This window comes from Berghia stephanieae, chromosome 2, assembly GCF_034508935.2.
Source record: "Berghia stephanieae isolate SIO BIC M18660-M18661 chromosome 2, UCSD_Bste_1.3, whole genome shotgun sequence".
NCBI lineage: Eukaryota > Metazoa > Mollusca > Gastropoda > Nudibranchia > Aeolidiidae > Berghia > Berghia stephanieae.
The window spans coordinates 89484770-89512678 of record NC_088361.1 but is presented as its reverse complement, the minus strand read 5'-3'; the positions used below and the strand labels follow the sequence as shown (position 1 = coordinate 89512678).

The window sequence follows — 27909 nt, the reverse complement described above, 5'->3', positions numbered from 1 at the left end:
CAAGACTAGGTGTATAGACTTCAATTATGTTTTTTAAAAATGTTTGTATTTAAGAGTTTTACGGCGCTTGCCACACATTTAGGTCATTTCAGCGCCAGTAAAAAGGAAGATAATAGGATAGTAAAAAAATGTATAGATTTACAATTGAAAGCACACGAGAAAAAGTAAGACAAAGGGAACAGATGAAGATTTCAAGAGCACCCTATCAGTATACTTTCTTTGAGATCACCCAAAAGTCTCATCCATCACAAGCACATGTCCCCACAAAGAGGAATACACTCAAATGTTTACAAACCATTGTATTTTTTTTTTTAATAAAAAAAGATTAATATATAACAGTACATGACAGAGAGATGATTTACAAGGGAAAAAATATTATCTCCCAAAACTATAATTAAACATTTGACTGTTTCCCTCCCAGTCAAGGACTACGATCAGAGCTAGGACAAGACTAAGTTAATCCCTTTCCAAGACAAAGACAGAAAGTAACTCGGACAACTGATATAGGAGATAGAAGACACAGTGTGACCTCCTGCCCACCACAGGAGGTCAAAGACCCCATCCATATAAGACTCCAATGAGGTCTTGTACTTAAGAAGGGCCCACATTAGTAAAACATATTGAAATCTGATCAATATTTAACAAACAATTTATAACCCATCATCTGAAAATGGTATTATGTTGACTTGGATGCTGAAAAATGAATTGATAGTCAGTATGAAAAAAAAATAGGCCATGCTTAAATGTTCTATAGGGGGTCTAGATAGCTCAATTGGGAGAGCACTCAATTCACATGCAAAGGCCTTGAGATCGATACCAGATGAAATCGAGATTTGTTTTCGATGCTCCTGTCCACCCAGCAGTAATTGGGCCTGTTAGATCTGGTGGAAATTACTCTGAGATAGAGGAGCATCCTATCTGAAAGGTAGCAAGTATTTGCTATTGTCTATTTCACTCTACAGAAACCGGGATAAACTTTTGTACCATGGGTTAAATGGCTGTGAAGGACTACAGTGGAATCTTTTAAAAAGCCAACACCCCCGGACCAGAAAAATTGGTTAACTTTAAGCAATGTTGACTTTATCCAGTTTCAATAAAGCACACTTAGATGAAGAACAGAAAATATGAGACCAACAGAAGGTACCGACTTTAAGGAGAAATTGACTTTACAAGTGCTGACGTTATGCTGATTCCACTGTATTTAAATATTTTATTTGGGGCAATACATAGTTTTTTGGGGGTTTTTGTATGTTTTAATTGCAAAAACAACACTTTTATATTTCTGATCAATTTACCTTTATATCAATATTATTGCATTTGATTCACTCCTACATAATAAAATTTTGAGATGGCTAGTCACATGTTGTCCTAAAGATGAATACAAGGTTCTCCAAGTTTGAATACCTGTCTCAACAGGGATAAGCTAGGAAAGGCTTTTCACACCTATTATACAGTAGATTACCCATTATCTCTAATCACTACATCTTTATGTGTTACTTTCTCTGTCCATGAGTCGATTAAATTTAAAGAAGGGTCCACAAAGTCCAACTGGAGTTGCAGCCAAACAAAACTACTACTAATAGAAATAAGTTTTGTGATCCACCTTGAGCCGGGCATTGAAACAGAATATGCGCAATATACTGCATTCGTTTACAACACAATCCACAATTTAATTTTGGTTCAACCCAAATATATTATCAGTTAACAAACAATACATCACAAGCTTTTCAAACTTCAAATGCAGCTTTTAAATTTAATTAATAATTTTTTTTCTAATCAGAACTTTCCGAAGTTCTCCAGACTTTTACCAAAACTTTACACGGATTGAAATCCAACACCTTTAAAGCTTTATGCTGTTATGATAATTTTTCATTAAAATTTAAACATGTAAAGTTAACTTCATAATATTATATCCAAAAATACAAGCAATCGGCATAAACAATGAACAATAACAAATGCATGGTCCCAACGTATTTCAATTACAGTATCAATGAATTTGAACAGAATATTAACATTTTATGTATGTATATTTATTTATAGATATACAAATATGAACCATTTTTTTTACAGAGAATGTTATTAAATTATTGCACGTCTTATTTATGGCTTCTATCAATATAATACAACCAAATCAAATGAATAGATCTAACTGTTAAAGTTATATATAATTATATCACAAAACATCAAATGGACATTGTCATATTATCCACGTTCATTGTGACGATCATGATAACGAAAATAATAATAACAATAATTATAATAATAAAGTGTCCTTTCTAAGGACACCAATTTTCACTGGCAAAAGCAGGACTCTAACCTAGGACCTACAAATTACAACCTGACTGCCATACCACTAGACCATAAAGCTGAATGAGATAAAGAGAGGAATGTTTCACACGTCTGGAATCAAGCACAACCAAAAAGCCTTTAGTAAGCTACTTTTCACAGTACACAAATAAATGCAGTAAGTAGAAACATATCCATGTTTCTTATGAACATTTTTCATATGTCCAAAAAAAAAATAACATTGAAAAGTTTTACATTGAAGCTCTGTCTTGTACCACTAATTCTTGGGAAGATTGACTATCATAAAATATTAACAGAAAATTCAAATAAATACACTAGATTTTAAAATTGCCATATTACAAACAACTTTAATTATTTGAAAACAAGATGTCCACCTCCATTAAGAGTTGCTGCCCTTTGTCTCCTGCCAGGTGGCAGTAATGTTTGGCTGCATTCCCGAGCCCAAGATTGATGAGGTATCGTGCATACTCCAAGTAGATCGCTTCAAATAGAGATTCTGTGTGGAAAAAAATATTTAAAAATAAAAAATCATAGAACATTTTATCTTTTAAGTTACATCTCTAACATAACTTAAAATGAAGGTTTGTGAATGGAGGGAACCTGTTATTTTAGAAAATTTGAGTTAATTTCAATATGATGACATATCAATCAAAAGAAAAATTTCACCATTATACATCAATTAACTTTTTCCAAAGATCAAAGTAGAACAAGAAATACTACAAAAAACATTCATATTGAATGAAATTATTTTTCAGTGAGTTCACTGGGCACCAAATATCAGGAGAAGACTTGCAATTGCAAGCAACAAACTAAACAAAATGATGGCAATCTGGAAGAGCGAGGAAGTCAGACTGAAAATGAAGATCCTAACATCCTGTATTTTTCCTACTGCAATATATGGATGCGAGACATGGTCTCTAACCAAAGAATCAGAAAAGAGAATAACCGCCTTCAAAATGAAATGCTATAGAAAAATCTTACGCATCCCGTGGACAAACAAAGAAAGCAATGCAAACATCATGAAAACACTAGGACTAAAAAAGTCCCTGCTAATGAGTAAGATAAAAAAGCTGAAACTCAATTACTTTGGGCACCTGAAAAGACACGACACACTAGAGAGAGATGTAATGGAGGGCATGGCGGAGGGCAAAAGAGGCAGAGGAAGACCACAAAGAAGATGGCAACAGGATATACAGGAATGGCTCAACAACGGCGTGACGGAATGTGGCAGATGGGCACAAGACAGAGACTTCTTCCGAAGGACTGTGTGGGAGGCTACGTCCAAGTGATATGCCACAGAGAGAGAGAGAGAGAGTTCACTCAAGGTCATGAGACTCATCTTGGTCAAATAAATTGCTCCCTGGACATAGCTGGATGGAAGCTTACAATAATTTTTTTTTTAAATGAAATTACGACGAAGTGGTGCTCCAGACTGACATTTTAAAAAGGAGTTTTGAATCAAACCATACCTTTTTGTGCGGCTATGCGGTCTTGTGGTATGACAACCACTTTCGGATCGGAAGGTCCTGGGTTCGAGCCTCGCTCGGTGCATAGTTGAGTCCTTGGAAAAGACTCTTTACTCACATTCTCTCACCGTACTCAGGTGTTAACAGCGTTGTCTCTGTCCGAAAAAAATTGTCACGTCCTACATGTTAAGTGTTGCTGTTGGCCAGGGATCCCTTGTAAAGCACTTTGAGCATGGTTTAGTCGATATAGCGCTATGTAAAAGCTCAATTTTTTAAAAAATACCTTTAAAACTCATTTTTACATATTTAGCAAGGCTTTTCGCATATGACCATTAGTAATCTGAGTAAGTATTTTTTTAAAAGGACTCTTGAGGAGACAAGGATAAAACAAAGATCATAGCGGGACAAGACGTGAAGATAAGACATTTCAGATTCACTATCAACCAACTGGATAGAAGTATGTCATAAGTTACACGCGTGAATTTTTTTCCAGAATTTTCAAACAAATAATTTGTTGCATAAATGGCTCTGAAAACTATTTTAATGGCTTTGGTCACAAACCAAAAAAACTCTGAGAAAACTTAACTAAAGAAGAGATCTTTTTTTTTTCAAAATATAAAGAGAATACAATTCTACAATGGATATGAATGATTTCATCATGTGTCTCATTGAATAGTTTCACCCATTATCAATAGGCATGATGCGTCATTTGTAGTCATTTTTAAAAACATGTATTTCACTGTGGAAAATAGCTTGCATTTTAGTTGTAGAGTACATTGCTCTCACCGACAGTCGGTCACGAGGTCATACTACCTGGCGAGCAGGGGTCAACGAGCTACTGCCAGTACCGTCAAAATTCCATCAAAATGATCAAATGTAATCATTTTTAATTCATTTGCGTTATAATCTTTAACTATTGTTATGTATTATATTATTTATCTGACACTTCATCTTTATTCTCATATGATTTCTGTTTCTATGGGATAGATGTACGTCAAGTTACAATGAAAACAAAAGACCTCATATTTCAAATACTCATAAGTACACATATACTAAATTGAATCAAGAAATAACACATTTATACAAACACCACCCCCCTCTAAATCCATACATATTACAGGGATAAAACTGAACTTTTCACCCTACAAAAATCTTCAGTGCGATTTTTCTGAAACTCATGCAATGTGGTTTTGATTAACAACTTGTCGGGTCCAATTCCCCACCAACCAGTAGAATAACAAGCCTCTGACCACTGTTATCATACTAAAATCTGAGAAAGTCATCAAGTAATCATCACGATACTTCACGCTGTTGGCAACAACACAAATAATACGATGCCGGCAATGTTATAGCCACAGTTCTGTCATACTCTTTTAAAAAAGGCCATTTTAACAAATTTGGCCAGAAAACTTGTCCTTCAAATATTGATCAACTAAAATAACCCTCACCTTGTCAAAAACTTTCAAACCTGAGACTTCCTTGCAGTTTTAAGTTTGAGAGTTTTAGTTAAGACGAATTATCAGATTTTAGAGTTTTTGACATGATGAGGATCATATTATTCGATTGATATTTGAAGAACGAGTTTTCTGGCCAAAATTTAATTATTTTTCACCGAGTACAGAAGAGTTGAAGAGATGCAAACATTAAGAACACCGTGGGATTGAGATCCATTCTTATCGTAATACAGTATGTGTATTCACACAACCAATGACCAGTACAATGTAGTAATGATAATATAATAGTATAATGCAGTCGAATGCTAATAGGGACTATAATATTATAGTATTATAATATTATGTGTGGCTAACTTTCATGACCAGCCCAGTTTATATGGACATTTTTCACTCTCTGATTTTAGCCAGTTTTTGTCTTAATGTGAGGATAGTTTTAATGTGGTGGATCGCGACATTTTCGTTGACGGTAGATGATGCTGGCGGTGGTGATAACAACAACGTATGTGATGCTGGTGGTTTAGGGACGGTAGCAGTACTGGTGCTGCTGAAAATTATGGTGATGCTGTCGTCGGGGCTAATACTTGTGACCATTATCATCTATTAGAGATGTTAATGCTTGTGACGTATTCGGAAAAAAAACCCTGACACGTTTCATTTTTAAAAATTTGGCCAGAAAACTCGTCCTTTAAGTATCGATCATTTAATTAATGACCCTGTTCAATCCAACTTCAGGTTCGAGAGTTTTTGATGTGATGAGAACACGTTTTCTGGCCAAATTTTTAAAAATGTGTGTGTGGTTTTTTAAAAAGTATGCTGTGTGATCGTGTTGTTGAAGTATGGTGTAGTGTATATGGGTTGGAGCAATAGTGACGTCAGTAGTAGTAGTAGTGATAGAGGCATGGGGATTGGGGGTGGTGATGGTGACGATACTAGTTGTACGGGGGATGGTGGTGCTGGTGGTGGTCATGATAAAGACGACAGTGGGCGTCAATAACACAGTGAGGTTAAATGATCGGGAACACCACATTGTGAATTTAAAGTACATTAGAACTAATGTATGTCCTTCAATCTTCATTTGATAATGACTGATGTCAACGACTTTCTACTATATTAAAACAACTATATTCATTGCATCACCATTTAAAACCTATAATAATCGAAATCTTCAAACTTACTCATAATGAAGTTTATTATTTTTATGTAATCATAACACAATTTTTAAGCAAATAATCTTTGACGAACATTTCGCAGTAATTAAATAAAAAATTACAATCACTGGTACTCAGTCGAGCCACTCTACGAAACGAAACTAAACTATGTGTTATAATAATCGCATGACCTAGCAATTTTAACAGTTAATGGAGTTGTGGTTGGAATTTACAATTCTTTTTATTCTATATCTGTGGGTATATTAGATGATGTGTAACAATGGAGAGAAAATGAGGGAAAAGAACAATCATAAGTCACTTATTACGTTTGTTCGCCGGCAGTGACTTTAACCTCGCTGACCCCTGGTCTGGCACTGTGCGGCGTGATGAATCACGCAGGTAGCATGAAAACTAAAAGGAACGATATGTGGTAAAACGAACAGCCGTGATTTAAACTTTTGGCCAGAGAACTTGTCCTTTAGATATCAATTAATTATAATGATCCTCATCTTGTCAAAAAAAAACCTCTCAAACTTACCAAAGTCACCAGGTTTGATAGTTTTTGTGAAGACGAGGGTTATTCTAATCAATGGATATTTGAAGGACAAGTTTTCTGGCCAAAATTTTTAATGCACGTGTTTTCAGAGAGCAGTATTGGTCTTGGCTTAAAATTAGAAAACTGCATTGTTGGAGTCGACTGGTTTTTGTGACCTGAGAGAGTATTTGATTCAAGACTGCTCCTACCTGACACCTCTGTCTTGTCAATCAATCCAAACTGTTGACATGCCTCCAGAAAGAGAGCTGCCCTGTCAAAGTTGCGCATACTGTACAAAAGTTCCAACACTTTGGTGAATTGCCCCAGACTTAACGACACCAAAACTGACTTGCTCTGGAATAAGAAAGTATTCAAAACAATTATAGACCTTCTGCTCATTCTTTCCCCTTTACATGCCACAAATAGTCTCAAAACAGTATTATGCCAGGGTGAAATTAATGCTTTAAATTCAATTTTAAGCTTAAGTCATAAAATTTGGGTTTAAATAAATGCCTTCTTTGGGGATATAATTCTATATTTTAAACCTCACAAAAAAAATAAAAAATTCTAATTCTCATCATTTTAACTTAAAACTCAATTTTCTTTTAATGAAGTTCATTCCAACATGATACCAGTTTGACACTGTGGGTCACATATTGTCTTTGATCATTGAATCTCATTTAAACTTTAATTAGGAATACACCGACATGGAATAGGGATTCTTTAAAGTAAGATAATTTAAAACAAGAAAATAGCAGCCAAATACAATTTGGTGACAAAATGGAAGAATAAATGCACACATTTTGATCTAAAGTATATACTGGTGCATTTAATACAATCGGAAATATCCGATAGGCGTCAAGGCTTTTCAGTCAAGCCTAGTAAATTTCTAAAAGTATTAATTAAAGAAACTCTTAACATTTCACTTAATGTGTGTGCTGCTTATCAACATAGCATGCATAAATTACTCTCCTTGTCAGGCAGCCTGGTTTAATGATCACGAAAGAGTTCATGGTTTTACCTTCTGGTTGACTTGAGGGCTGTTCAAGTAATCCGCCCAACGTCTCATCACTTCAGAACACTCCGATGGCTCTAAACTGGCCTGGAAGAGATGTTGGAAATAAAATTCATCTATCTACATCCAACTAAAAATATAGATGACTGGCAAATAATGAACAAATTGATGGGGAAAAAATGAGAAGGATGATGACATAGCGTAAAAAAAAACCCAAAAGCTCCTCCCTCCCTCCCTCTCTCTCTGTCTCTCTCCCTCCCCCTCTCTCTCTCTCTACCTCCCCCCCCCCCCTCTCTCTCTCTCTTTCTCTTTCTCTCTTTCCTACCCCTCTTCATTCTGATCCTTCAGTTATTATCTATTATTAGCTATTGTCTTTAGTGATCTCCGTGTGGAGATCTACATCCATGTTCAACAGAGGAAAGAGGGAGGGGGAGGGGGAAGAGCATAATTGGAAGAAAATTGAAAACTGGCACTTTGTGATGAGTCAGAATTGTTTTTCCTCCCTGTCAACTCAGCAGTGAATGGTTAGTTGCGTCTATCTAATTAAAATCTGGCAGCATCCCATCCTCAGCCTATCAAAAAATGGTTAATTTTTCTCCTTTTTTATTAATGTAGAAGCCCCTTTTTATGAAGCATCACTCTACATTTGATGATTTACAACAAAAAAATATCTCTCAAAAAAGGGTAATATGCATTTGACTGTCTCCCTCCCAACTAAGGATTACCCCTAGGACCAGGAAAAGGGGGGGAATTTTAATTTTTTGTTTTTTTGTTTGTTTGTTGCTTTAGGTCTCTTCCAACACAATTGAGGTTATATGAGAGACCGCTGAAACAAAAAAAACAAGCAATCTAACAAAAATAGTACAAATGTAAATCAAAATCATAACCTAAAGATATCATAAGCTAAATTATAAATAACCAAGAACAAACAGGCAGAAGATTTACAGAAAAAAAAATATCCCCTGTCAAAAATACAATCACAAACCAAAGAAGCAGGATAGGCTAGTAAAGAGAAGAAGAAACGACATCACTATCGGATCGTACACCCATGCGAACATCATAGGTATATGATTCAAGGGTGATGCTCCCATCCAACCACCCGCAAAGGGGGGGAAATGAGCACTCTTAATCTAGAACAAAGACAGAAAGAAACATGGTAAGGGAAAACAGTTATGGGGGATAGAAGACGCTGCAAGTGACCTCCTGCCAACCATGGGAGATCAGAAGACCCCATCAAGTCACCCGCAAAAAAAAATCCTGGGAACGGTGGTCCTGACTTACAATAAATCTAAATATGGTAATGGGGACCTGTTCAAAATGTTGGTACAAGTAATAATTACTATAATTCCTCTGTATATGAGAAAAACGGCCAAGAAACCATGTTAAAAAGATCTTCTACACATTGGTGGAAGGAAAGGAGGAGAATGAAGAAAGATTGAGGCTTTAAAAAACTGCTGACTCCAATAACTCACTTTAGCAAGCCAAACAGCGTGATCCCAGGACCCATAAGTTTGCAGGTAGCGACAAGCATCCAAGCCTTTGTTTATGAGACATAACAACTGGACACCTTCTGCAGGAAGATGAACAAAAAAAACCCCAAAAAAAGTACAGCTTTAATTGATGATTTGAAACTAAACTGAACTCTTGGAATTGAAGAAGATTAAATATATGAGGCTGTGCCAAAGACATATTGTCTGAGGTCCATCACAAAAATACTCCAATAATAATTTATTTTGAAAAACTAAAGAAAAAATTAGTTTTCATCAGTTTCCATCAGTTAAATAATGTAAAGTTTTTGGTTTATTTTTCGTTATTCAACCCAGAGAAAATGATGAAAACCAATTTTGTCCTTAGTTTTTCCAAACAATTGACCTTTTGACACAGCCTCAATTATAGTAGAAATCAAAATTGGCGAAGTTCAATCAATGGAGCTGTTATTTTTTTCTTTAGAGCTTTAAATTAACATTATGTTACATCCCCATAAAAACTAGGGAAGCAAAAAATGAACAAATATATAATGAGGGCATCTGAAGACATTTCTGTTCTACAAGACATATTTTATATAAATTTCTAAATACATATCGTGTGAGGTTGTGGGAAATGTTATGCCTTCGTGAGTGGTGTGCGAGTGATGTAATTTCTGATTTAAAGCAAATAGAACATGGCCTAGTCATAATTATGCACGATATAAAGAATATTCATCATTATCATTAAGTAATTATATGAAAAGAGGTAGTTTAGGTATAATTTATGTGTTGATTTACAAACAGTGCATTAAATTGTTTTACTCTTCTTGAATAAGCTTTATCAACACAACAAAAAGGCATGTGTTGTAAGATATAAATATGGCAAACAGCTCTCTTTTGGCAAGGCACTGTGTGGGGTATTCCGTCTTCCCTCGGTATGGAACCTATTTATTACATCTCATTTTATTTTTGTTACCTAGATCAAAAATTAACAGATGCCCTAGTGAATAGATTGAAGTTTGAAGACAATAACATTCTGCACAAACGATGCTTTCATTTTCTAATTGATTGTCTTTCTATCTTTAACAAGTGCAATGTTTACCTGTCAAATGACCATTTGCAATCAGATTGGTAGCGACCAGTTTGATTGTGCTTTGAGATGCCCCTGATGACCTCACACTGGCTACTAGGCATGCTCTGGAATGAAAATGGAATAACAATGGCATTTGATGATGTCAAAAAAATTGTGCTCTGCATTATCATAAATGCTTTCTAGTAATGAAAAAATTATAAAGATTTATATAACATACATTTAATATCAATCAAAGTATTATATATATTTAAATTAAAACGAAAAAAAAAAATCTAATCAACCGAAAAAATAGCGAAATCATTGGCCATGAATGAGTCTATGTTTGTGATGTGCATATCTAAAAGCAAAAAATTTTACTTTCTTTCGAGACTTTATCAATTAGTTTCTGTGAACTTCCAAATCATACATCAGTCTAAAATAGTGCAATATTGTACTGTATGTAATAGGGAAAAAATTCACTTTGAAAAAATCAGATGCAGCTATTAATTTCAATGAGAAAATAAAATCAAACATTGCCTCATCACTCCAACTTACTTCAGACAGTCGATGTAATAATGGTTGGCTTCTGCTTCTGTTTCCAGTAAAAGCTGCACTGCCCTATCCGTCTGCCCAAGCTGGACGTAGCTATCGGCACATTTCTGGGTGTGTTCTACAGTAGCTCGTTTGCTGTCCTGCAGCTGGACTCGATCCAATTGGTATTTCTGAAATTTTTATGGATTTATCTCCTTAAGCGACACCAACAGTGCAATAAAAGAAAATGTACGAGAGAAAAAAATTTTTAGGCTTCTGTTTTCTCAATTAAATGATTAATTCATTAACCAAAATGATATCACTAACTTTTATTCAGTCTGTCTACAAATCTATACAGGAAAACAGTTGTTAAAATTTTTATTTAACATTATAAATATTTCCAATGTTTGTAATCAGCTTGATTCCATCTTTTTTTAATTTTTCATATCAAATGAATAATAATCATGATTAATATTAAGCAAACACTTGCCTAAAATTTCATGATAAATTAAAATCAACTTTTGAATGAATCACAGAACTGGTCCTTCGCCCCAAAAATTCTTACTATTAAATTCTTGTAAATTCACCCAAAATTTTGACATTAAAGCACACAGAAAATTAAATGAATTCAACTGAATTTATTTTGTCCTCATAAAAATAAGAAAACAAAATAGGTAAAAAAATATAGATAAAATGTCTGCAATTTAAAAAAAAACTTTTATTCAATTTACTAAAATAACAACTACCTTGAAGCTATTGTTGTCACAGAGACTGTCATAACATCGCTCGAGAGGCTGGTCCTTAAAAATAAAGTTTTGTCTTCTAACATCATTTGCCCCTTTGTTATCGAGCTTATCAGAAGAGGAAGAGGAGGCTCCTTCTTTCTCAACTTCTGTCACATCTTCGGGCACTGCGCCATCCTGCAATGAATTGTTCATGAGTGATAAAACAATTGAGTCAATGGATTAAATGTTACGAATTTCAATTACAACCGTAAAAATGTGCAATATTAATATAATTTTTTATTTTTTTTCATAATGCTTGATTCAGTTTTAGATAATTAAATTGCATTGAAATTTAACTCTACTTGGTATAAATTATAATTAAAAAAACATAAAATGAGCCATTAAGCAAATTTAAAAAACCATTATGGTTTCTTTTTCCCCCCTTTCAATGCAAGATGTTTTAACATCAACCAATAACTACCTTAGGAGAACCAGCTGATCGCAAAGAGCGAAGGTAGTGCAAAGCAACAGTCCAAAAATGTACCTCAGATTCATCCCCAAACAATCTACAGAGATGGAAAAATTAGTTCATCATCATACAAAAAAAAACAAAAAAAACAAAACAAACAAAACATTTTCCTTACACCACAAAATAAAGAACAGAATCATTCTAATTGTTTGTCAGGGAGAAATTTTTTTTCATAAAAAATTTCACATCCCAATGTGTCAATATAGTTTTTAAGTCCAAGAAGATATACTGATAATCGATCAGTGGTCTATGGCACAAGTTAAAATTTTTTAACAATAATTGATTGACACTGGATACTAAACAAATGGTAAATGTCCAATAGTCGTATATCAGAGAAGCAAAGGTAGGTAAGCAATAAGAAAAACAATTAATCAAATAATTGTGTGTTCGTGGTGAATTGTGTGCACCTAGAGCTATCTTGACAACAGGATTAGGCACAATATAAATTATCATAATCATTATTATTATTATTATTATTATTATTATTATTATTATTATTATTATTATTATTATTATTATTGTTGTTGTTGTTGTTGTTGTTGTTGTTGTTGTTGTTGTTGTTATATTATTATTATTTTTATTATCATTATTATTATTATAATTATTATCATCATCATCATCATTATTATTATTATTATTATTATTATTATTATTATTATTATTATTATTAGTATTATTATTATCATCATTATTATTATTATTATTATTATTATTATTATTATTATTATTATTATTATTATTATTATTATTATTATTATTACAGAGCTGCCAACCCCGACTGAAGAAAATGTGTAATTTGGAGTGAAAATGTATTATTCAAAAAAATATATTACCACAATCATCTTCAATCGCTATTGGAAGATTCCTATCCACAATAAATTTGGTAAAAGGCTACTTCTGCCCAACTTCTGGTTTAGGTTTCAGAAAACAAGATAAGCTAGATTAGACAATTCCGCATGAAGAAAAAATTACTTAAATCACCCACACAACGTTGATGCCGACAAGAAAGCATAAAAATGTAAACTGATTTTAAAAGTGTAAAAATACACCTTCTTAGCATACAGCTGGCAGCTCTGTTACTGTATACATTCTGAAATGTAGCTGCCCTCAAAGTCATTTTCTTAAACCATCAATACTAAATGATTTAATCTATATAACATATCACCTGGCCACAATAAGACATCTGTGTGCTGTTCCAAATTTACTCACTGGCAAGTAATCTGTTACTTCCCTGTGAAGTCGAAAGAAAATAATTATATAAAAATCAATTTTACATAATCAAATCAATTTTTTTTAAAAAACAACAAAATTATATTTATAGGCTTATCTCTCAACATCAACCAAATAAAAAAAGAGTAATACAAACATTTAAAATAAATAGACCTAAAATGAGGACATGATTCAGATGAAATATGTCTTTATAAAAAACACGAGGTCCACAGAGCTTTAGTCAACACGATGTTTAAGTGTTCAAGAAATTGGAAGAAACAATTGTTTTTATAAATCTTAAATAAACAAAAAATTCTTTAATATACTTTTCATTAGAACAGCTTGGTAAAGATGCATTGGTCTTTGATCTTGACATTACAGTAGTGATACGTCAGATTGACTGTATGGCCATGAATGAGTCACTTCGCTTTCTCTTTATATAGTACTGCTCTTACTGTGACTCAGTGTGATTTTCGTCATTTTAAAAAATTATCCCTCGTCAAGAGAAAATGTTACAGAAAATAATAAAATGAGTGTCGTAGTCCTATTGAAATTGACAATGTAATTACAAATCACTAAAGGTCTTGTTCCCATACTTATCAATTAGCTGTATCTGAGCAGAAATCTTCTTCTGTGTGGGTCTATCATGGTCCAAAAGACCAGCCAAGGACATTGAGTATACAGGCCGCCATTCCTGGTGCTGAAGTAAGCATTTGATGATTTGAGATAGGCGGGCTGGAAGGAGGTGGGGGCTGAACATAGGTTCTGAGGAGATATTGCAGGAGTAAGAGTATGTAAGAGTAGATTACAGACCATTACAATTCAAAATTATTTATCTAAATGGTCATTTTTAAATACAAGTGGGGCTTTGCTGCATTATAAAAAGTTTTGACAAAGTTACTTAGATGCCATCTTCAATAAATTGCACTGCTTTTATTTAAAGATCAACCATTTTTTTTATATGATAAGGTTTAACATGATACATTGACATTATGAAGTGAACAAAACCTGGCACAGTAAAAAGTAGTCCTATGGAGCTAAAGATAATCCTGGTTTCTAAAGTGTGAAATGGACAATAGAAATTGCTTGCTTCCCTTTGGATAGGACACTAGTCTATTGCATAGTATTATCCACCTGATCTAAAAGACCCAGAAGGGGTCCAAAAAATAATCTGGACTTCACCCAGGATCAATCTCAGTCCTTTTGCTTGTGAAGTGAGTACTCTACCTACTGAGCTATTGGGATACCCAACTTGGCTTAGACTTTTTCAAAGAGTGAGAGAAACTGATCATATGAGTTTTGAAAAATGATGGGATAGCCTACTTATCCTTGAACCTGTTCAAATATCTTCAATCATTTTTGTCCACAACCTAACAAAATATGGGGTTTCCATTGTATTGGCTGACTACTATTGATGCTATGCATTTAGATAAAATACTTACAACACATGCCCTCCAGATGAAACGATCCGACACACAAAACTATGAGTAACTTTAAACGTTTATAAACTGAATGATACAAGTTAGTGTCGTCAATTTCATTCCTCCTAAAAGACTGTATGAGAGGGAAAGACCTTCTTCTTAAATCAAAAGGTACAAGGATTTGAGCCCCTTAACTTTAGCTACAAAGCTATCATTATATCACATCAATTCAGAATTTAAGAGTACATAATATTTGCACTTTCAAAAAATCCTTGTTTTTAAAAGTTTCTTTTGTTTAGATTTATTGAGACAATGTGCCTTAAATAACAAACATTAATGAGAAATAAAAAAATAATCATTACACCATAACATTTCTTGAAAATTATTTGACCAAAATTCAAAATAAAGATAATAGGAATTCATTACTGATATTGAGCAAAGAATAATCAATGATAAAGGATTCTGAATTACCTTCTTTTAAGGGTTGAAAATCCCTTAATAATTCCCTCTTTTTTACATAGCAATCCAACATTCAAATAATTTGACAATCCAGACAACCCCTACTCCCTTCATAAAAAGCCGTAAAATAGACCCAACATTCAAAATAATTTAACTAGAGAGATGAAGTCAATATAAAAGAATTGATCACAACGAGTAAAGATGTAATATTGAAACTTGTGCATCGCTTTCATTTAACATTAAGGAATGTATTACCAGGCAAGTCCCAATGTTCAATGCTGGATGTAGCTGACTTGAGAGTGATATCACATATGTGGAGGGCACTGTTCGCAGTGATGAGGGCAGGCCTGTCTGAGCCAGCCCAATCAATGTCAACCACCTTACTGATGTCTTTGGGACTCTTGATAGAGTGTAGGACGGTTGACTGGAGAAAAAAACAAAACAAAACAAAAACAAATAAATCATGTATATTCAGTTTTGCAGCCTTGTGATATGACACTCGCCTTCGGACTAGTAGGTCCAGGGTTCGAGTCCTGCTCTGAGTAGCACAAAGTTGAATCCTTGGAAAAGGCTTTTTACTCACATCCTCTCACCATACTCAGGTGGAAAATGAGTACCTGGTCATTACAAGTGTTGTCTCTGTCAAGAAAAAAAATGCAATATCGCCTTACACGCATTACGATTCATCCTACCAGTTAAGTGTTGCTGTTATTTAGGGATCTTGTATAGTGCTTTGAGGATGTTTAGTGGATACTGCCTATATAACTGCACAAGTTTTTTTTTTGCTTTGAGTTGTTGTTTTTTTTATATATATGATTGCTTTGAAATAGAACAATATAAGAACAAATATAATAAGAGACGATTTATAACAACCAACAATGTTAAAAATAAAAATAAAATGAGCAGGTTTTGCCACTAAATCAAGTTCAACAAAATGACAACAACAAAAAAACACACACAAACACACACACACACACACACACACACACACACACACACAATTTTAGATACTTTAAATAGCATTGTTTTATTTCGTAGAAAAATCAATAAGCATGATATGTCATTAATTTTTTTTAAAATCATCATAATCTATCATAACCAGTCCTTGCTTCTGACCCCCATGTTGAGAGTCCGGGTGAAAAATTGGTTCAGTTTTTGTCATTTTTCATTATCATATTTCAGTTTCAATGTCAACAAGTTATATAAAAAGCAAATTAGAAACTTTGACGCATTTTCTATTTTTTTAGATTTTTATCTCTCAGTGCTCTCCATTTTTAATATTCCTTTCCTTTTTCTTCCAATCGAGGTTCAATTTGATCACAGTTTAAGATACAAAGGAAGTCCTCCTTATTTCAAAACTCTTAACAATGGAGTTGACCAACTTTGACAAAAACAAAACACTTTCTTCCAAAACAATCGTCAAACTCACCTTGCCTTCAAAACCAATTTCCCAAATCAAAACACCGTCATTGTGTAGAGTGAAAAACTTCATGTTATCTCTTCCAGGGGCAAATCTCACTTTCCTCACCCAGCCTCTGTTGGTCGGGGTGGTTCTGAGAAACATACAAATGTCACAATATTGTATTTATCTGCGTTGAGCTAAATATTGTTTGAAGCTGCATTATATTTGTGAAATAAACTTGGTTATAAAATGTACAGGGAAACAAGAGTTGTAGGCCTTCGTGTAAAAATGAGATCAGAAAATAAGATAAGTAGAATAATTCCTCACCTTGATATTTTAGCTTTCAAGTCCCAAAGACACTGAAAACCCTCAGAATCACCAAAGATCAGATTGTCTCCCTTCCAAGATAGTGCCGTCACTTTGGCTAGACCACTCTGGTATGATAGATCGACGTTTTCTACATTAAATTGTGAATAGCTTTTCAAAACAATTGGAAATTTATATCCGACCCACAGCATCTATCTAATATTATTTCGAAATGAACTGGATTTTTAAAAAATCTTTCATCTATCATCCTGACTACATACATGAAATGTTAAATGTTGCAAAGAATGGACAAATAAATGAAAGTTGGTCTATTATTATATACAAATATAGCGCCATTACAAAAGATATGTGTAATCTTGATAGCTTGTTCCCATGAAAGCCACAAGCGAATTGGTTAATTGGAGCACCCCATAATTGGAATGATTTCTGAGTAATGGTGCTGTTCCGATTAAGCAGCTTGCACTGCATGTGCAAATTACCTCCAAGTTTGTCAAAATCATCATTCAAACATTATCTTGTGTTTGGGAAGCATTATTTTCATTTCTGTCAGTCATCATCTCAACTGACAGACTAAATAAACCAGACAAGTCATTGAACCTAAACATGTTTTCTCTTAAAATCTGTGTTAAGCCTTTAATGTGTTAAGAGTATTAATGATTTTTATAGTAAGGATTATGTCCACTTACAACTCAATATTCAGAAGTTTTATAGGATGATATTTTCCATGGAATATCTCTTTTGGAACAAGGTAGATCATTTTTAGGTCTAGGTCAAATTAGAAGCATGAGAGTGTCATAGGTACAGATTACTGGAACATTCAGTATAAAGATGAAATAAAATGTGATATCTTCATGTTGCGATTTTAAGGCAGCAAAACAAAGATAAAGTCAACTATGGTTAAGCCAATTATAATAGTGATTATAATAATAATAATAATAATAATAATAATAATAATAATAATAATAATAATAATAATAATAATAATAAAAATCATCATCATCATCAACATCATCATCATCATCATCATCATCATCATCATCATCATCATAATAATAATAATAATAATAATAATAATAATCATCATCATAATAATAATCATAATGAATGTAACACATGCTCTAAGCGCTTTACAATTACAGCTCTACAAGGTAACAAGGACATGTAAAAGCAATACTACTGATAATGATCTCAAAAGGGTGAGATTTTGGACCATTTTGTTAATTTACATTCTTAATAGATATCACTAAAATTCTGAATCTGGGTTAAACCAGATGGTATAACCGATACTATTTTATGGGCAATAGAGACAGAAGGAAAAAAAAAGATTTTGTTAAGTAAAACATCACACCTCTGGTGGAATTTTTGTAACGTCGGATATGGCAGTTCCCTCCACAATGAAGTGAAAAACAGTTCCATCCTTGTCTGTCATGACAAAATGTTCCCTCACATTACTTTTGGACGCCCCTTTCTTCTCTCTGATTGGCAACAATAAATAGGCATAGGAGAATAGATTTATTTATTACACGGAGATATAGAACAAAATTGAATATCATAAATTCCTCTGTAAGTCAAGGTAATTAAGGTGCCATAGTTGTAACAATGCAATAAGTTACTCTTTCCCCTTAATTATAATGGCCACCCTCCTATGAGCATGATGTATTACTACACCTGAAAACTCCTGTCAACGGAGAAAATAATGCTAACTGTGTATCTTGTATTTTATATCAATTCATAGGAGAGAAAAATTAGACATGGCTATGATATAACATTTGAGATAAATCTAATGGGGGTGGGGGTTAATTTCTTAGGCATTTTTTATATCGTTTACAGTCCTCTTACATGGGTTGAATAAAATGTTAAATCTTTACATTCTTCAACAACACTTACAAAACTTTTAAACCATACTCAAACTTATCATGGTAATGTTGAGTCATCTGTAAAAGCAGCTACCTATCTGAAGAGAGACTAATCTTTTACCCCTGTTACTTAACCGCATTTCACTTGATCAACTATAAACTCTGCTCTTAAATCCCATTTCTTCTTCTCAGTCTGCTGCTCGAAATTTCAAAGGATGAAAATGAGATTTTATAACAGTAAATTCCTCTACAGAGACCAGAAATGAACATAACCACATCTTCAGAAAATAACACAATACCAAACACGGAAAGTTTCTGGCTCAAATTCCTTCTTCAGCCAATAAGGAAAACAATGAAAACATTTATAATTATTAAGCTGTTATATTCATTTATGATCATTACTTTGTACAGTCCACAGCTTCTAGCAGCTTTGTATTTCAAAGACCAGCCAAGTGTCAAGAACTGAATATATGTCTTTAAAAGCAAAACAGAAATTTGATTTATTATTATAAATAAATAATAATAATAAAATAAAATTCCCTTTATTCATCTCATAGGGTAAATTTGTCTCTAGGATCTATTCCAAGGGAAGACTGGAATAACCCAGCTAAGGCGAGGTGACTTGCTCAGGGCCACACAGAGCAATCGAAATCGGTACCTTTCGGGTACAAAGCAAAGACCGTACTGCTGAGCCACGCTGCACCCTTATTATCGTAATGGTAGTAAAATGCAAAACATTCTTAGTGGTCTCTATAACTTTGATGAGCTTAGAAATAGCTGGTAATTTGGTCCCAAAAATAGTTCCTACAATAATAATTGTGTCACAATGTTGAACTTACTTTTCATCTACAGAGTCAGCCGATGCAGTGAGAGGATTGGAGGATGAGGATGAAGATGCTGACATAGAGGATGACTTAACATCCTCTCCATCGTCAAGCAGTTTCTTACGTAAGGTCTTCAGGCTGTGGGATGGGGACCAAACCTAGGAAAAATTTTATCATGAACCGTTTCTATATTGTGTTACATGTAATGACATATATAATGACAAAACATAATTTTAAAAATTCCTCCTTCCTCTTTGTTCCTTGAATCAATTGTGGATTACATGTTACATGGTGGATTAAAAGTTGTTCCCATTCCTTGGGATGAAATAACCCAGTCATTTGTTTACTGCTTCTTTGTTTTAATCTTTCTTTATTTTACCACTTTTGTAGCATTGAGAAAGCTCGATTGAAATTTTGACATTTATGGTTTAGCCCTTGCCAAATTCACTAATTTAATCTTAAAAATGATTATGATTAAATAAATAAAATTACCTTTATTTACCCTCTTGTGTAGACTAGCAAATCTTTATACAGTGGTAAAGGGGAAACTTTGTCTTACCATTTATTAACATGATCTCTTTCAATTATATTTTCAAATGGGTGTAAATTACAAAATTGAAAACAATGTCTCTGAGTGCTTTTTTGTATGTTGTAAATTAAAAATTTAATGTTTTTAAAAATATTAATTATTGTATGATCACTGTCAATTTCCATTTTTTTTCTTACAGACTACGAGCATTGGAAATGTTGAAAGTTTCGCAAACAAAATTTACTACAGAATTTCAATTGTTGTTAATAACTTAAAAGGTGGTCAGATAATTTAATAGAAAATTTTTTTTTTTTTTTTTTTGCAATCCAGGCATTTCAAGATTTATGACAACAGTCCAAAGTCAACACCAAACATCCAGTGAAGCATGGCAACAACAAAATAGCTTTTGACTCTATAAATAAGCTTAAGATTAATTACCACTGCAGTCGGTCTTGGGAAATTGCGAGGAAGCTCACGGATGACTGTCTGAGATCTCAAGTCCCATAACTCCAATGGCTTGTCCTTGAACATCAACACAAAATATTGCCTGAAAACAAATATATACAAAACCCAATATCTATACATGTCAATGGCACAATTGTGACCAATTACCTCCCACTGGTATTATGTTGAGGGAGGTGATTTAGATACTAAAATTTGAATTGATGGTCAAAAACATGAAACTTGGATTAAGTTCACATGTTTCAATAAGGCAAATTGATAAAGTTGTTTAAAGTGACAAAAACCCAACAATCTGACACGAATGGTCATTTTAACATTAAAATCATTTGTTGGCAACTATTCATTGAAAGGAATATTTATTCATTTATATCACAAATCATAGAACAATAACGAAATATACAATGATTAATTAAAAGTAAAAACTCACATATTTTGTTATATCTTTATGGAAAACTTATAAAAGAAAAAAAAAAAAAAAATTACTTGAGGTGAGAGACTGCCAACATTTCAATAGGGGATTCATTTTCCCTGTTGGTGCGGAGATGCTCCTGTTTTCCTGTGTACAGAAAAGAAAGGAAAGAGAAATAGAATCCAATTGAGCTTTGAGCTTTTATATGGCGCAATATCCACTAAACGTGCTCAAAGCGATTTACAAAGGGTCCCTGTCCAACAGCAACATTTAACATTTAGGACAAGACGCTGTAAACAGCCAGGTACTCATTTTACACCTGAGCACAGTGAGAGAATGTGAGTAAAGAGCCGTTTCCAAGGACTCATCAACTATGTGCCGAGCGAGGCTTGAACCCAGGACCTTCCGATCCGAAAGCGAGAGTCATACCACAAGACCACATAGCCACACAATTAATGTTTGTGTATTTCCCACATTATGAAGAGGGTTGATGATGAAGAGAGAATTGGATAGATGATCAACAATCTACTTTTGGTGGCGGACATTCTGCATCAGTGGCTTATAGTGGTCTCACCCACTTGTACTCGCTGTGGTAATGTTCCAAAGACTACCAAGCATCTGGTTGAGCATAATATTGTGCTGTCACCATCAGAAGCTGATCACAAGCCGCTGCCAATGTCATTAAAAAAGAACTGGCACCAGATTGAATTGAATACATTAATTATTATGTTATATTCAAAATTAAATCAAAAGAAAGTGTGATGTGGGTTGGTGATCTATAAATTGTCCCCTTATCAGAAAAAAAATGAGAAGCATGCACCATTAATAGACACCTAGTGGAAGGGAACATAACCACGTCCCTCGGACAGTCGTCCAAATGTAAATCATGGCAGTTATTGTTAAAGTAAGCAAACTAAACAGTAATACCATAAAAGGTATGTGTTTTAGTAAAATGCTCACTTTTTCTACACACCTGATAAATCGTCACATAAAACTATGTGTCACCTTTAACATTAAAATTTATAGTCTAATTGAGCAAATCTGGTGCACGGCGTCTAAACTGCACTATAAATCTGACCGTTTAGTTTCCCGCTGTTCCGAGCGCCGACGTAACCTCACCCGACGGGGTCAACAGCGGTCAGCCGATATCAATTCCCAGAACGTAGATTTGACGTGCATTGGGTGATACCAATGGATGATTTCCGTACCAATTAACCTCACGATCTTCGTGACGATGCAATTCCACCCAAAATGCAAAGAATTCTCGCAGACCTACTCTTTCCATCGGTCCAATTTTTATTTCAATATCTCCAGTACTTATTCCACAAGCCGTGATTCAAATTCGCCTATTTTTCTATAACATTTAAATAAAATTACTTGTAATTACCTCAGGATTCTAAAAAAAACGTTGCTATAAACTTCAAATTTTTTTGGGTGTGATTCACAAGGCACAAGTTTTACTACGAAATGAGGTAAGTTTCATTTACTCTTCAGTTTTCATTATTTTGTAATGATTATTTTTCCGCGGTAGGTCAGGTAATAATGATATTAACTCTTTAGCCTTGTTCTTGAAACGTATATTTCGCTGCGGTTTTATTGTTAATTATATTTTTATTTTTTATTTTTTTCAATGATGAGTTAATTTGATTTATAAATTGCATAATTTGAATTATCTTGCTAATGTTTAATTTTAAATGACATTGTGTGTTGGGCCTCAACTTAGCTCAACTGCTTGTTAGAATTTTCCTGCCCCCAGCCCCCCAGCCCCCCCCCCCCCCTTTCTTTCACCAAATTGGGTGAAGTATTTGGTTTTTCTTTTTCCAAATTTTATGTACGCTGTTATGTATGCATGGATATGAGAAGTAATACAGAGTGTTTTAAAACTCATTTTATTCATTAATTCACTATATCATTGCTTACATCGCTCAGTCAATTTTGAATTTTCTCTTACAGCATGGACCACACAATTGCAAGTCATAACCAAGCAGTGAATTCATTATGTAGGACATGTGGTATGATTTGTTTAACACAGAAATAGAAACGTGCCCGCAAGAAACAATTTAAATGTTCAAATTATTCTAATGACATTCTTTTAGTCTATGGGACTGACACGGCATTGGACAAGCAAGGAGCACACTCATAATTTATGTGTAAAAAGTACACATTATAAAGCACATTGAACACACGACTCATTAGCTTCTTTGTATTTTCTCATTGCCAAGACGCTAATAATAAATAAATCAACCTTGAAACGGGTTGCACTTGCATGTTTGATATCGACAGAGTAGAATATAACAACAAACTCCAAAACGCAGGAGAGACTTTCAAATCTCATGCACGAGCCACTCATCCTCAGGGATGGTCCTATTGCCTCTGAATTGGACAGAATACCGCATTACACAACAGGCTTACCACAGCAGGTCATTCATTGGCAACCACTGCCACAAATACTTACAAGAAAAAGTCTACACTTACAATTATCCAACAAACAAAGAACTGCACCCACGACCCACTCATCATTGACGACGCATGCAGTATTGGATTAATTTTCGACAATATAAACAAGGCCTATAGTCATGTGCACAACTTTATATCACACACAAAATCGATCAAAGCAGACACAATCCAATATATTCAAAGTGCAATAAAACATTACACGGATACATACAGAAAATATTTTCCAAACAAAATAATCCCAAAACACCTCCTTGAGTACCACTGCATACCACACATCACTCAATATAAGTTTAGACTTAGACTTCTTGGAGAACAAGGCACAGTGAGCTGTCACCAAACAACAGCAAAATTGGAAAAAAAGAGCATCCGGCATTATCAATGATATGAATAAAATGCGATTTGTCATCAACGCAATGCAGTTAAAGACCAGCCCCAAACTACACTGACGAGTTTGAATGCTCGTAGCGGATATATTTTTGTTGAAGACAAATACGTTTTTGGTGAGGAGAAGTATTTACATCTTGTCTTTATAATACATAAAATTCAGACAAATCCATAGCAACGTTTTTTTTTCTCTAATTTTTGAAATGTTGCACCCGCTATATTTTTTGTGTAATTTGTTACCGTTCATTGATAACTTATATTGAGAAATCTAGTAATACTATGAAAAAATAAAAAACACACAGTAAAAGTAGAAAATATAAACTTTTATACCAAGTAGTGATATTTCAACTCATTCAATATGGGTGTCTAACAGACAATAAAACAAAACATTGTTAAATTGAGTGAAACGGCAATCCCCGTTAGGTAAATTCCTCTCGGTGATTGACCGCCCACCGTGACCGGGTCAGCAGGTGTCAGGAACGGGATACCGTCTCAACTAAACTGTTGTCGTTGTGTACGCTGTGGGTGAGAACTAATAACAAAACTAGTGGTTAAAAAATAATAAGAAAGAGCAGAGTGACGTCAACTTCCTTCATTCTATTGTTTATAAACAATCAGCTTTGTTTGTCATAGCAAACTTGAGGGTGTGTCACAAATCCTGCGTTTTGATTAATAAAAAATCTACTGGTTAAAATCATAAAACAATTAAATAGTGTGGAGGATTGCTCAAGACCTTTATGCTTTAAATTTATTTCTCATGCAGTCATAGCATAGATTGACATTATTAATCTTAAAAAAGAAAACAGTCTCTGAATTAAATTAAGGTGAAATTAAACTGACAACTTGTAAATTCGAAACAGCATACCAGATGTAATATCCAGGAGAATGATCTCATTCTTGACCAAAGCACTGGGACCAGGATTCGGGTAGGAGTAACTCAAGAAGGATTTGAGACTGCACCATTCTACACCTCTGATGGAATTACGGGAGAAGAATTGTTATTTGTATTATTTGTTTTCTTAAATGTGCATTGTTTTGTTTTTTGAGAGAGAAACTTGAATTCTATTGAAAATCCAGAACTTTATTAATAAAGAAAAAGCAAATTTATATCTGTCTTTGCAAAGAAAAGAAAACATTTCTCTTCCTCGCTAAATTGTGAATAAGATAAGATAAGATATTAACAGAGATTTATATATATTTGATAATATTATCATGAACGAATTGATAAAAATACAAAGCTAATTTAAGACAAAATCAATGGGGCATTTGTATTGAATTTAATTTATCTAAATAATACTTTATGTGAAAGATAGCCGTACACCCTATGAATGATTTTATTTTTTTGTTCTATAACAGAGTGGAGGAAGAAAATGATTAATGAAGAAGAATTTTCATAGGCGAGAAAAGAATGTATGATCTGTAGAGTGCAAAACCTGTGTAATTGTGATGTAACAATGTAATTTAAAAAATCCTTTGATTGGTAGTGAATGAACTTAAATTTCTGTCTTAGTTTTTGTAGAGCAACTGATTACCCGAGCAGAAAAGACACTTTACCTGACAGGTCCCGAATGCAAGCTGTACTCCCGGTCAATTTGACCACTGGCAGCATTCACCACTTGGATGGACCCAAGATGTGTGCCTGAAAGATATAAATCAAAGAAAAAAAGTAATTGACTGGTATTGCCATTGTGGATTGCACTAAAAGAATTGTTACTTCTTACTTCATATATCGATGGTTTATGATTTCCCCTCCTCTTTGCCCCCAACTTGTCAAAAAGCTTGGGTTCTGAGACTTTGTTTCCTGGCACAATGAAAATGGTTGTCAATGTCACCATCTCACCATCACCAATATAATAATCACTATCATGATCACTATCACTTTAATTAATTATATCATCATCATCGTCACCATAATCACCATCATTATCATCATCTTCATCACAATCATCATCATCATTATCATCACCTTCACTTTCGCCCTCGTCATCATTATCACGACCATCACAACCATAACCATCCATAGCCTCGTTTTGACCACACTCACCAATAGCTAAAAGTGGTTGATAATAGTCCATGTTCTTATTGGTGAGAGGTGGACACATCCTGACTACAGTCACATGGGCAGACACCCCATTGGTCAAGCCAGTCAGAAGGAATTTTAACTGGACGGACTGGCTTTCCAACATCTGGTCACTCTCAAGCATCTGATTTAAAAACAAAAAAAACAAAAGAAAACAACTTTTCCTAGACTATTCTAAAAGTGTTTTTTGTCAGAATCCTTTTTCTTTTTCATTGAAACAACATAATTTGATAAGCAAGAATGACAATCATTTAATCAATGTTACGAAAACTGTCTGGAAATTATTTAGGCGCCTTCTTTCAAACATGATTAGAAGAAATTAGACTCAGAGATAAAGACAAGTTTTCAAACACAAAAGTAACAAGTTGATCAAACCTGAGTAGTCGATATGGTATCCGCCAAAGAGAGTTGTGGATGAGGAATAGACGGCTTCACAGGAAATCCTGATGGAGTCAAGGACTCGTCCCAGCTTACATCCCAATCAGAGCTGAGCAGTGGGGAAATAAGGCTTGATTCATTGGGAACCTGAAATGATAAACATACATATATCTCTCTTTGTGAAATTAGGGAGCAGGCACCTGTATAAGATAAAGATCTGAACAAATGTGTATGAAACTGAAACAGTGCAATATAAAGCAAGAAAGAAAAATACAAGAAATACATCTGGCACTGTTTCATACACACTTGTTCATATTTTTATATATCTCTCTTGTAAATTCTTAAATGCCAAAAGGCCCATAGAGCTGGAGCTTATCCCAGTTTCTATAGTATTAAACTGAAAAGCGCAGTTGCTTGCTACCCTTTGAATAAGAAAATGATTATCAATTGCAAAGTACTTTTTGACAGATATATCAGACCCAGTTACGCTCAGGGGGAAAGCAAAAAAAAAATCTTGACTGCAACTCGGATTGAAAATGGCCCCCTTGTGAAGCGAGCAATCTACTGAGCAATCAGGACCTCCAAGCATACATACAAACAGACGAGTAAATTTTACTTAGTAAATTCATTTTTAAAAAAGGCCATTTTAAATGCTAGTGTATCCCAAACAATTAATGGGCAAATGAGTCAAAACATGGCAAATCTGGCTGTAATCAGGAGTTAGGGAACAGGGCAACCAGATCAGGAATTTCCAGATCAAATCGGGAGGGTTGGCAGATCTGTGTTCATTCAAATCATATCAATTATATTATCGTCATCATAATCATTCAATCCAGCATTATCTCTGGATGTACATGATACTGAAAATTGTATTTAAAGTCTACTATATGCAATTTGAATTAAATTCGATGCTTTCATTTAGAAGGGAGATTGTAGTTTCTTGAACTTTTCTGGGTGACGCAAAGTTGAGTCTTTGGATCTTTGTTTACATTCTTTAAAGGTATTTCAGACATAAAATGATTACATGGCCTGCCTTTGTCGAAAAAATTGTAACATGGCCTTACAGGTGTGATGTCTCACCTTACATATTAAGTGGTGCTGTTGCTAGGGATCCAATGTGGATATTGCACTATTCATATGATAAAAAAATTCAACCTCAAGCTCAAGACAGAAATAAAAATGCAATAGCCTCTGAAAACAGAGCAGTTACTATCCCCCCCCCCCCCTTCCCACACACAAACAAACACTAAATTATCTTTCTTTTCCATAAAATGATAGCCAACATATAAACATGACCAATCGCTTCAAAATGGTATTAAGTTGGGAAGATTTAGATAGTAAAAATTAATTTGTTGACAGGCTTGTGTTCAATTTTCATGTTTTATTGAGGAGAATGACTATGGGGTCTAGCGGTTTGACACTCACTTTCTGTCATCACTAAGAATCCCGATTCCGATGATGAAG

General features: G+C 34.0%; 1 protein-coding gene across 2 annotated transcripts in view; it reads right to left on the bottom strand.

The window, feature by feature from the left end:
• Positions 1-302: 302 nt before the first annotated feature.
• The window catches only part of LOC144965787 (WD repeat-containing protein 11-like), a 44521-nt gene continuing 16914 nt past the window's right edge, over positions 303-27909 (bottom strand). The window contains exons 11-31 of one of the 2 annotated variants that reach the window (XM_078901503.1): positions 26443-26592; positions 26032-26191; positions 25542-25626; positions 24853-24959; positions 21221-21293; positions 20714-20822; positions 19762-19904; positions 18415-18541; positions 17067-17173; positions 16767-16890; positions 15593-15761; positions 14054-14222; positions 13414-13479; positions 12201-12285; positions 11741-11914; positions 11019-11185; positions 10494-10588; positions 9398-9495; positions 7932-8012; positions 7120-7264; positions 303-2803 (exon numbers count right to left, since the gene is read on the bottom strand). In XM_078901503.1, coding sequence (XP_078757629.1) covers positions 2655-2803; positions 7120-7264; positions 7932-8012; positions 9398-9495; positions 10494-10588; positions 11019-11185; positions 11741-11914; positions 12201-12285; positions 13414-13479; positions 14054-14222; positions 15593-15761; positions 16767-16890; positions 17067-17173; positions 18415-18541; positions 19762-19904; positions 20714-20822; positions 21221-21293; positions 24853-24959; positions 25542-25626; positions 26032-26191; positions 26443-26592 — 2583 coding nt within the window. In that variant the 3' untranslated portion in view covers positions 303-2654. Of the gene's footprint in view, positions 2804-3698; positions 4513-6831; positions 7265-7931; positions 8013-9397; positions 9496-10493; positions 10589-11018; positions 11186-11740; positions 11915-12200; positions 12286-13413; positions 13480-14053; positions 14223-15592; positions 15762-16766; positions 16891-17066; positions 17174-18414; positions 18542-19761; positions 19905-20713; positions 20823-21220; positions 21294-24852; positions 24960-25541; positions 25627-26031; positions 26192-26442; positions 26593-27909 lie in introns of those variants that run through there. The other variant, XR_013644104.1, reaches the window with a different exon arrangement.